At 39.0% G+C, this 11,892-nt stretch overlaps 1 protein-coding gene across 1 annotated transcript; it reads left to right on the forward strand.

Annotated features, from left to right (window-relative positions):
• The first annotated feature begins 5 nt into the window (after positions 1–5).
• TAF9B (TATA-box binding protein associated factor 9b) lies at positions 6–8,756 on the forward strand. The gene is made up of 7 exons (XM_007992140.3): positions 6–135; positions 764–845; positions 1,593–1,729; positions 1,808–1,942; positions 2,703–2,778; positions 5,087–5,197; positions 6,756–8,756. The coding sequence occupies exons 1-7, from the start codon at positions 85–87 to the stop codon at positions 6,917–6,919; spliced, it is 756 nt and encodes a 251-aa protein (XP_007990331.2). The 5' UTR covers positions 6–84; the 3' UTR covers positions 6,920–8,756.
• The last annotated feature ends 3,136 nt before the right edge of the window (positions 8,757–11,892 follow it).

Consider the following 11,892-nt stretch of genomic DNA (forward strand, 5'->3'; position numbering starts at 1 on the left):
TCCCCGCAGGGGTGGAGCCTGAGCGAGGAGCCCGCGAGCTCCTCTCTCTCTCCTCTGTCCTCCGATGACGAGTGGCTGGATAATATGGAGTCGGGCAAGATGGCGCCTCCCAAGAACGCTCCGAGAGATGCCTTGGTAAGTGGGAAGGATGAGCGGCGGAGCGCGAAGCCAGGTGCAGCCAGGGACCTGCGAGGCAGGGCCACCCTGAGGGCCTGAGGGAGGGTTCGCACGCTCGTTTCAGTCTGGTCAGGGTTGTCAGGAGGAGAGGATGATGGGGATGCCCCCGGGCCCCTATCTCGCCGCTCCGGCCAAGCTCTGCCAGAGGGTCGTGGTCCAGCAGAGCTTGCGGAACGGCTGCCCAGCTTTGTGTCCTGGGCTTCGGGCCCCTGCCGCCCCCTCGTCTCTACCTATCTGCCAGCCCTGACTCTGCGTCCAGGGTTCTGATGCTAGCTTATCCCGCCGCCACAGCCAAAAATGACAACCAGCTGGAGCTATCCCTACCTCTGCTGGGGAAGCCAACTTGTCTTCTCTTTGCCCCCCACCCCGCCCCCAACCCCGCCAAAAAATAAAAATAAAAGTTTTCTGCAAAAGCATACAATGCGATTTGGTGTGATCACTGACTCACTTGGGAGGGCAAGGGTGAGTAGGACTTTGGAGCCCAAAGAAGGGGAACCTTGTATCATAAATATAAATACTACCCTTCTGTCCAGCCTTGATTTCCAGTACCAAATTCTGCATCTGGCATTTTTATTTGAATCCACAGGTGATGGCACAGATCCTGAAGGATATGGGAATCACAGAGTATGAACCAAGGGTTATAAATCAAATGTTGGAATTTGCTTTCCGTAAGTTAATGAAACACCAAAAACTTGCCTAACTTGTGAACTAGAAAGGATATTTTTATTGTAAGCACATTTTCTTTTTTTTTTCTTTTTTGAGACAGGGACTCACTGTTGCCCAGGCTGGAGGGCAGTGGCGGGATCTCGGCTCACTGCAGCCTCCGCCTTCTGGGTTCAAGCGATTCTCATGCCTCAACTTCCTGAGCTGGGACTACAGGCACTTGCCACCATGCCCGGCTAAGTTTTGTATTTTCAGTAGAAAGGGAGTTTCGCCATATTGTCCAGGCAGGCCTCGAACTACTGACTCAAGTGATCCGCCCATCTCGGCCTCCCAAAGTGCTGGGATTACAGGCGTAAGCCACCGCGCCCAGCCTTGTGAGAACATTTTCAACCAAATTATGTTAACAGTATCGTAGAATTCAGCCTAAAGAACTAAAAAGGAGTTCATGCTAGGGGACAGTAGTATTCATACTGTGATATGTTTAAAACTGATCATATAGACAGGACAATTACCTATTAAAATCAGCATTTAGGCTGGGCACAGTAGCTTACACCTGTAATCTCGGCACTTTGGGAGGCTGAGGCGGGAGGCCAGGAGTTTGAGTTATGCCTGGGCAACATAGTGAGACCCTGTCTCTACAAAAAACCACAAAATTTATAAACTGTCTACAAATTAGTGGAAACTTTTTTTAAGTAGCCATAAATATTAAGCTGTCTTCATATGTTTAAGAAAAGATTGTTTTGTTCTTAAAGGTTATGTGACTACAATTCTGGATGATGCAAAAATTTATTCGAGCCATGCTAAGAAACCTAACGTTGATGCAGATGATGTGAGACTGGCAATCCAGTGTCGTGCTGACCAATCTTTTACCTCTCCTCCCCCAAGAGATGTGAGCAAACTTGGATTTGAAGTTATTTTTACTTACAATTTTTTAAACTGTAGTTCTAATAAGGATTTTTTTTTTAAGTTTTTACTGGATATCGCAAGGCAGAAAAATCAAACCCCTTTGCCACTGATTAAGCCATATGCAGGACCTAGACTGCCACCTGATAGATACTGCCTAACAGCTCCAAACTATAGGCTGAAGTCCTTAATTAAAAAGGTAAGAAATTTTAGTCAACTTTTCTTTTTTTAAAAGGTGGAATATGATAGGGGACTTTGTGAGAAGCAAATTCCTGTAGCTAGTATAGTAGATTAAAGGTTAAGATAACTTACTAGAATTTTTTTAATTTTAAAAATTTTTTGAGCTAGATGGAACTTTAGTGCTCATCTAATTCAACAGTCATTTTTCACATCAGGAAGCGGGGCCTGAACTCATTTGTGAAGTTGGTAGCAAAGCTAGGACTGATTCCAAGCCTCATAACTCCCAATCTTTCCACTATACCTTAGTTTTTTAGTGAGGCCTAATAACAGAGGGAATGATACCATCAGGAATTGGGCCAGCTTTCTGAAATATGACCTAAAGCTCTCCCACCACTGAAAAAGTTCTCCCTATAATAGGCTGCCTTTGTTTTCTGAAGTTCCACTATAAGAGTTTTATTCTTTTTTGGGTTAAGAAATTGACTAGTTAAGATTACAAATCACAAAGTAGTTAGCTGTTATCCCCATTCAAATAAGACTCTATCTTAAACTTTAATACTGCATAAGATTATATATGTATTCATATCTATTTTTATATAAAGACATGTATATATGTTTATGCAAACCCCAGATTAAATGTTGGATTTAGAACACTGAGAGAACAAAAACAGGACTTTCTTGCCATGGATTATCCATGATCATTTACATCAGCAATCCTAATTTCAGTCCTGGTAAAGTTAGGTGTCACATCTTAACATTAATTTGCTTTTTAAATCCCCTAGGGACCTAACCAAGGGAGACTAGTTCCACGATTAAGTGTTGGTGCTGTTAGTAGCAAACCTACTACTCCTACTATAGGTAAGTGAGAGGAGACAATGGCATTTCTGGCTGGTAAAGCAGTGCCTCAGCACTTGGTTTTGAACTTTAATGCAAGTCAAAAAGTGAATCAGAAATTCTTGTGTATGTGTTACTATTAATAATTTTACTCATCCTCTAATAAAACTATAAACATACATTTTACTGGCTTTCAAAGTGAGAAAGCCACAAGGAACGTCTGATCTCAAATGAGTATAAAATTGGACATTGCCCCCATTGTTGGTGGTATAAACTCTGATACCAAAAACAGGAATTTACTCTTAGCTGTGTACTTTGTGCCTTCTATAAGGTGCCACACACACTTATGGCAGTAGACTGCTTATTAGAAATTTAAATTTCCAAATAAATTGATAAGAGAATACAGTAGAAGATTAAGATGTACAAAAATCTTAAGGATCTCAAAGAAAAAAACTGTTTTTAATACTAACCACCACGCCAGGCCTAAAGATGCAAGTTTTAAACTTTAAAAAAAATTAAAATGAGTTAGCCAGGTGCGGTGGCTCATGCCTGTAAACCCAGCACTTTGGGAGGCCGAGGTGGGCCTATCACTTGAGGTCAGGAGTTCAAGACCAGCCTGGCCAACATGGTGAAACCCCGTCTCTACTAAAAATACAAAAATTAGCCGGCCATGGTGAGGGGTGCCTGTAACCCCAGCTACTCGGGAGGCTGAGGAACGAGAATCACTTGAACCCAAGAGGCATAGGTTACAGTGAGCGGAGGTCATGCCACTGCACTCCAGCTTGGGTGACAGAGTAAGACTCTGTCTCAAAAAAAAAAAAAAAAATTAAAATGATTTATATAGACCTTAAGACCTGAGTATTTACTCTGTTCAATTTGGGGAGGCTCCATCTACAGTCTAATGTGTTCAGTTTTAAAGCCTGAACTCCATACCTGCTTAAATGTATTAACAATCCTTAGGCCAAGAAAACATTCACCTACTGTGAATTTTCTTTTTTCTTTATAAAATAAAATACTTACATTGCTTCATTACGCTTCACCAAATTCTTTGGACTGATCCTTAATACATGGGAAAACTTACTTAGGGATGGAGATATTTTAGAGGAAGGTCTCACCTTCTGTGTTTGGGAGAGAAAGCAGTAAAACCCAGATTTCTCGGTACCTTTGAGCTTTCTTCCCTTAGACTTTCTGCACCTTTTTCTCTAGAAATGATAATTGTAGTGTCCTCAGCAACTCTATCTCTGGGTAGGCTGCTGGTTCCAGGGGGAAGGGATGTATTGGATAGCCTGCATCCCCAAATGAAAAATTGGAAATGGATACATTTCCATAAATGTATTTTTTGAGAGAGCAATGATGTCAGTATATATATTAAGTCTTCGAGTCTTGCAAAATGCATTTATTAAGCAAACATTTGTTGAGTAGCTATTAGGAGCAAGGTAAAAGAGCCGTGTGCTCACAAGGATGAAAAATGTTAACCAAGCTTGTAATCTAGTCAGTGAGATAAAATAATAATAATGACTCCTATGACATTAAGGGAACTTCAGAGGCAGAATATAAGACATTTAACTGAGAAAATTAAGGAAAGTTTTATAAAACGGGGTAGTATTTGAGTTGTACCTTGGAATAATGGGTAGAATTTAGATGATTGGGGGTTTAGACTAGGTTATCTCCAAGATATTTTTCTGCTTAAGAAATATCCGAACACAGAAAGGGAATAAATTTTCTGGGCCCACCTGGAGACCTCAAGGGGTATATTTGATCTCTGCTTTAGTTTCATGGGCATAGATGACATCTTCTGATTCTCAGCAAGCGACCAAGATGAAAAGTGCCAACTAAGGTAATAAATAGAAAACCTGGGTCTTTATTCTGGCAGGTTAAACTCTCATCTTTATGTCTTCATCCAGCTAAACCTCAGTGCTTACTATGTAACAGATGCTGTTTGAAGAGTTTTACAGGGATTAGTTTTACTTAATTTTCACAAGAATTATATGAAATAGGTGATATTATCCCCCATTTTACAGAGGAGAAAACTGAGGCACAAAAATTTAAATAACTTGCCCAGGGACACTCAGCTAGTAGGTGAGAGCCTGAATTCAAACTCAAGCAGGTAGGCTACAGAGCCAACATTCTTTACCACTATTCTAAACTGAATTTTGTAACATCTAAGCAAGCTTGTAAATTTTTTAAGGTTCTTTTGCTCTTATTTTTAATGACTTTTTCCTCACCTTTTATTAGTGTCCTTTGCTTTGAAAATAGTTTGCGGTAAGCTGAGTGTAGAATATAAATCTGTATAAATCACCTAACAAACATGGTCTCTTTATTGTAACTACAGCAACCCCACAAACAGTGTCTGTCCCAAATAAAGTTGCAACTCCAATGTCAGTGACAAGCCAAAGATTTACGGTGCAGATTCCACCTTCTCAGTCCACACCTGTGAAACCAGGTAATGTGATCGGGGGTAGGGAACAGAATTTGTGAATAATTTGAAATTGTAGAACCATTTGTGTTCCTATAGCAAGAGGTAAATTGTTTTAATATCCCAACAGGAAGGTGGCAGTAATGCTGCAAATCATGGTTCTTCAGAGGGACTTATGAGCCCTCTAAAATTCTGTGAAATTTTACAGAGTCTCCCCCCTTATCTTGAGGGATTATGTTCCAAGACCCCCCCCCCGTTAAATTTACAACCTTTAAAGTTCAATTTATAAACTTTCTAAATTATGAGGTTTAATTTATAAATTAGGCACAGCAAGAAATTAACAATAATAAAAAAAGAACAATTACAACAACATACTGTAATCAAATATATGTGAATGTGATCTCTCTCGAAGTATCTTACTGTACTGTACTCATCTATTTTTGGATCACAGTTGAACACAAGTAGCTGAAACTGCGGATAACAGGGGACTACTATATATGTAATGTTTTGGGGAGGAGGAAAAGTGTGTTCATCAGATTTTCAAAGAACACCATGAACTAAACAGGATCCACAAATCTAAGGCATCTTCAAGGAAAAGCAGTTAAAGTAAAAGCTCAAGAAAGCGACAAAACTTAGTGATGAATATGTGTATGCAATCCAGAACATAAATGTAAATTCAAATGAAACTGTACCTTTAGTTCATAGGATACACACACACACACACACACACACACAGACACACACGGCTGGAATAAGTAGAATTCTGTCATAGCACAGTTTACTAATAAGTATGTTTAGATTTCACATCTTCTGAAACCTAACTGCACACAATAAATAACTTACGTAAAATACTGACCTATTAGGGAAGTGATTCCTGGCCTTGAACATAGGCCTTTATGTAGTATGTTGCATGATGAGTCCAGTGCAGTTTCCCATGACTAAATTGAAATTCTAGGTTGTTAAAATACAACAGAACTTCTTCAACCTTGTACTAGGTATGTTTGATTTAATCTTTATCTATACATAGATCAGAATATCACATTATATGCCATAAATATACACAATTATTGGCAGGGTGCGATGGCTCACACCTGTAATCCCAGCACTTTGGGAGACTGAGGCAGGAGGATCACTTCAGGCCAGGAGTTTGAGACCAGCCTGGCCAACATGGTGAAACCCTGTCTCTACTGAAAATACAAAAATTAGCCAGGTATGATGGCACATGCCTAAAATCCCAGCTACTTGGGAACCCGGGGCATGAGAATCACTTGAACTCAGGAGGCAGAGGTTGCAGTAAGCCAAGATCACGCCAGCTTGGACGACAGAGCGAGATACTGTCTCAAAAAAAAAAAATAATTTAACAATAAATAAATATACAATTATTTGCCAATTAAAAATAAAGATTTTATAAAATTCAACTCATTGCAGTATAAGTACCTGTGTTTCTTCTATGATATAGTTGCACTTCATGCTGTTGAAATTGGTATTAGAATTACATTCAGCTTTGTTGTATACTTTTTACCATGTTTTGGATTCTGGGTAATTCATAGCTTTGGTTTGGGGGGGCTTTCTTCTCTGTTTACAGTTCCTGCAACAACTGCAGTTCAAAATGTTCTGATTAATCCTTCAATGATTGGGCCCAAAAATATTCTTATTACCACCAACATGGTTTCGTCACAGAACACGGCCAATGAAGCAAACCCGCTGAAGAGAAAGCATGAAGAGGATGATGACAATGATATTATGTAAGGAATATAATCTAGTCTAGATGCATTTCAAAAGGAAAGTTGGTTTTGAACTCAGTATACTGAACTAGAATATTCTAGATCTTCTCGTTTTACCTTAAGACCGAAACGTAGCTGCAGTATTTTTCATCAAACTTTTAGATCTCTTTAGTAAACATACAAATGTGTTTATCATTAGGCTGCAATTACAAACAGTTAAGTACTTGTTTCTTAATAGTTTCATTAATGTTGAGTCCTAGTATGGCAGTTCTGTTTTTGAGACACTTTTCTGCCTTCTATCACTGATAGCAGCACTTAAGTTTCAGGTTCTACAGCCTGGTCAGCAGATTTATCTTTAACAGCATAATTTCTGATCTACATTTAAATACTACTTTATTTTATAAGGTAATATAGTTACTGTCACTAGCTTATTTTTTTACCAAATCTCTCAATTTAGGAAATATTTTTTGGAAACGGTGGATTTAGAGGAGAGATTCTAAATCCATTTTGAATGTATCTGTTTCTTTGCCTTCCTTAACTCCCAAACTCAACTCCTTTTCTGGATCCCATTCATTTTCTGCACTTCCCCCATAGGCTTGTTTCTCTCCATTGCTGTTAAATGTAAAAGGCCATACCTGGAATTTTAAAAATATCATTCCTGGTAATACAGCTCAGTGTCATTTTCCTATTTTTAAAACATGCTCTGCATGCCTAATGTTTTGTGATTCACTTTAACCTGATGGTTTGCATTTGCTGGTTTTCACTCTTCTTATCAGAGCAGTTGGGTTTTACACCTTAGTTTTTATGCCTGTTAAGCTTTACTGTGCTTGACAGGTAGTTTTGGGTTACATTCAGTTTTAGTCTTGTATTCCAAGTTGATAACTACATGTTTCACATTTCTAAACTTAACGAGATGCTGTAGCTTAAAACATGTTTTGATAAGTAATTACACTGGACCTAGGCAAAACCACTGAAGAACAAGTGTTCCTTTTTACCACATACATATTATGTTTTGATCACTGCTGCTTGAGCCCCCCTATTGGTATAATTCAGATCGGTTTTTTAGCTTGTTGACATGAGGATGTCACATATAAGACGGGATCAAACCTGAAAGTAAGACGCTGATGGTTCTCCATCCTCTGTAAGGCCCACAAGGAAAACAAATTAGTGTGATGTGACTTGGATTTATGTGCACTCTGCATAGGTTTCCCAATAATACTGTAATGTTGCTGAACACTTATACCCTGTTTTCCATGTACACAGTCATATTGGGAAAGATGGCAAAGCTTTTGCAAATACAAACACACCTGTTTTGTTTTTCTTAAGTTCAATGTACTTTTGTAGAATTTTGTAAAATAAATGTGTTCGTATCATAATTTAGAATTTATAGCCAAGGATCCTCAAAACAGAAGTTTCATCTTAGGATAATGCTTGATATATCTAAGAAAAAGTCCAATAACAGAGAAGAAATGTCTCATCAGTTTTAGTGTTTTCGATATTAGGGAAAGGTAATATAAAAACAGGTAAAATGTATAAAAACAGACCTGATCAACATCATAGGAGATAAATATTCATTATATAGCATAGGATATTATTACTTGAATGTTCTCAGGGAGGCAGCAAGTCAGGAGGCCTAGGTTCTAGTCCTAGTTCCATCATTTACCAACTGTGTGACCTTACTTCACCTCTTAGCCTTGTTCTCCTCACTAGTAGTAGGAAAGTAACACCTACCCTGCCTACCTCACAGGGCTGTTGTGAGGGTTCAATTGGTATATGTGAATTCTTTCAAAACTGTAAAATACTATATGAGTATAAGGAATTATTGTATTTGTTCCAAGGTTATTAATAAAAATTTGAGCTTATCAGCGCTCTTTCATTTTTTACTTAAAGGATTCAAGGGAGATAACAAAGCCCAGTAATTCTGATGGCCAAAAGCCATTAAGACTTGTTTAACAGTTAATTATATATCAGAAAATCACTTGCTTTTATCTGGAATCAGCATGTAACACATCATAGTGAAGCAAATTGAAAATGAGTAAAAGAATATGCATTTAAATCTGTTGTCCTTCAGCTTCTAGGTGGAATTTTTAAAAAATATGTGCTGATGGTAAATGGGGTTAGGACACTGTTACCTCTAGTTCTTCCTTTTATGGGTAGCAAACAAGTGTCTATAATCTAAGTATGAATATAGGAATATAGCCAGCATGGGGCAGGGGGAGAATGAAAGATATGATGCACACTATGGTCTAAGGGATCCAAGGTGACAGGGAATACTCAAGAGGCAGGAAAGAAAACACTAATCAGAACTACAGAAGAGCAGGTATGCCACCATTTACATTTTAATATATTTATATACAGATATACACACATGGTATGCTCTTTATGCAGCCTCACTCAGTCGCCCAGGCTGGAGTGCAGTGGCCCATCTCGGCTCACTGCAATCTCCGCCTCCCGGGTTCACGTCATTCTCCTGCCTCAGTCTCCCGAGTAGCTGCCACTACAGGCGCCCACCATCACGCCCGGCTAATTTTTTGTATTTTTAGAGACGGGGTTTCACCATGTTAGCCAGGATGGTCTCGATCTCCTGACCTCGTGACCCACCCACCTCGGCCTCCCAAAGTGTTGGGATTACAGGCGTAAGCCACCACGCCCAGCCTCTTTATGTATATTAAGTAGCCTTAGATTAAAGGAAACTGCTCTTCCAGAGGTTGCTTCTGGGGAGGGAAACTGGTAGGTAGGGGAATGAGCAAGGTGTCTTCATTGTATACTCCTTTTTGATCATGTGTAAACCCCTGTGCTGGAGGGAAATTTTGGAAATGAAGAAGAAAACAGGAAAACGCTGAGCTTAAGAACCAATTTGTTCACTTACGACATGGGGATTATTTTTTTTTTCTGCATATAAACACATACATGTATATAGTCTAGGGTTAAAGGTGAATTTACAACTTAAAAGCATATACCTTTGCAATATTTTACCAATAATTCATAATTCCAAATTAGAAAGCACACCCTTATACTGTTTTGTGGCATTTTTGTTATGAGGCAGTCTCGCTCTGTCACCCAGGCAGGAGTGCAGTAGTGTGATCTCGACTTACTGCAACCTCCACCTCCCGGGTTCAAGTGATTCTCCTGCCTCAGCCTTCCCAATAGCTGGGACTACAGGCACCCGCCACCACGCCCGGCTAATTTTTGTATTTTTGGTAGAAACGAGTTTTCACCATGTTAGCCAGACTGGTCCCAAACTCCTGACCTCAGGTGATCTGCCCGCCTCGGCCTCCCAAAGTCCTGGGATTACAGGCATAAGTCACCATGCCCCGCCCCTTATGCTGTTCTAGCTTATATGCACATAAGTTATCTACTATCTTCTTTGGCTAGGTTAAAAATTCCTTCGGAACATAAATGCTATCTTATATTCCCTCTATCACGTCTTTAAGCACATAGCAGGAACTCAAATTTATTTGCCTGACAAGTTGTTTACGACTGGAGTTTCCCCCATTCGTTCTTTAGGTTAACAACCCAAATAAATGGGGGGTGATCCTGGAAACAGTCCAGTAGAAAGTACTTAAAAGGTACAGTCGGAGATTGTTGGATAGATAATGTTGGCAACTGTAGAGTCTAGCTGCTGGGTTTATGGGAGTTTATGCTTCTTTCAGTTCTATTTGAAATAATTTTTTAAATGTTGGAGGAAAGGTAATCAGTAGGAAAAAAAGTCAAAAAAATTGGACTAGAATTCCTGAGTACCCTTAGAGGTATGCAGAAACATGGTGCAATTTAAAATTAACTACAAATATGGGTACAGTATTAACTAAAATACAAATGAAGTTAAGAAAAAACTTGAGCTTTCAAATTTGTTTTGTTCAGAGCAACCACCAAAATTTTCTTTTGCTATTCTATCCAGGGTTAAACAAAATAGTCTAGAAGCATCTATAGTCTAGAAGCATCATGTCAGGGAGGGAGGCACATTGGAAAAGCAACAGCCACTGGAACCAGACAAACCTGGACTTGAATCCCTGCTGTTACTCAGTAGCTCTGTGGTCCTGTCCAAAAGTTTAACTATTTCTTTGTCCCTAAAGGTGAAATACATATCTTGCCAGCACAGAATTTCTGGTCAGACATGGCTTTTTCAAATCATGTTTACCTTTGCTCTCTCCCAAAACTCCATTAAAAGGACAGGAAAGAGATAGGAAGGTAAAATTATAAAGATGATGAAAGAATCCGAATGGCCATTAGATTCTCAACAGTGACAATGAAACAGTGGCTTCAAGTCTCAAAAAGTGATACTCAAGCTAAAATTCTATATATAGCCAAACTAGGAATCAAGCATACGGGTCGAATAAAGATATTTTCAGACTTACAAAGTCTTAGAGATCTTGCCTCCCAGGCACCCTTTCTCAGGAAGCTAGTATAGAGTCTTGTGTTCTACAAAAAGTAGACCAAGAAAGAGGGAAAAGGTGGAATTCAGAAAACAGGAGTCTAACACAGGAGGTAAAAGGAATCCCCAAGAAGGTTACAGGAAATCCCAGAGCAATAGCTAGCTGTACAGCTTACTTAGAGGGCATCAAGTACAAATTGGAAAAGGAGCACCAAGGACTCCTGCAGGGATAACTCTAACAAGGATTATTCAATATGTTTTAATATATTGAAACACACTTCTGGAAGATTTGGGAATGAATCACTGATGGGTATACACAGAAAAAGAAAATTTTTTTAAACACTGTTAACGCCAAAGACAATAAAAGTTACACAAGTAAATTCAATCGTGCATACTACATAGCTCAGCTGTGAGTATTAGGTATGAAAATTTTTGATCTAATCTGTAATTGTGACAAAACTATACTGAGAATGAAGAAATAGAAATATATGTGAAACAGAGCCTTCCTCCATGGTATGAAAGATAGATTTCTTTAAAAAATAAAAAAAAATAAGTGAACAATATAAGCATATTACTTAGAAACATGGAGGTATATACCTGAAAAACTCAAGAGTTGAAAGTGGTCA

This window comes from Chlorocebus sabaeus, chromosome X (assembly GCF_047675955.1).
Source record: "Chlorocebus sabaeus isolate Y175 chromosome X, mChlSab1.0.hap1, whole genome shotgun sequence".
Lineage (NCBI taxonomy): Eukaryota > Metazoa > Chordata > Mammalia > Primates > Cercopithecidae > Chlorocebus > Chlorocebus sabaeus.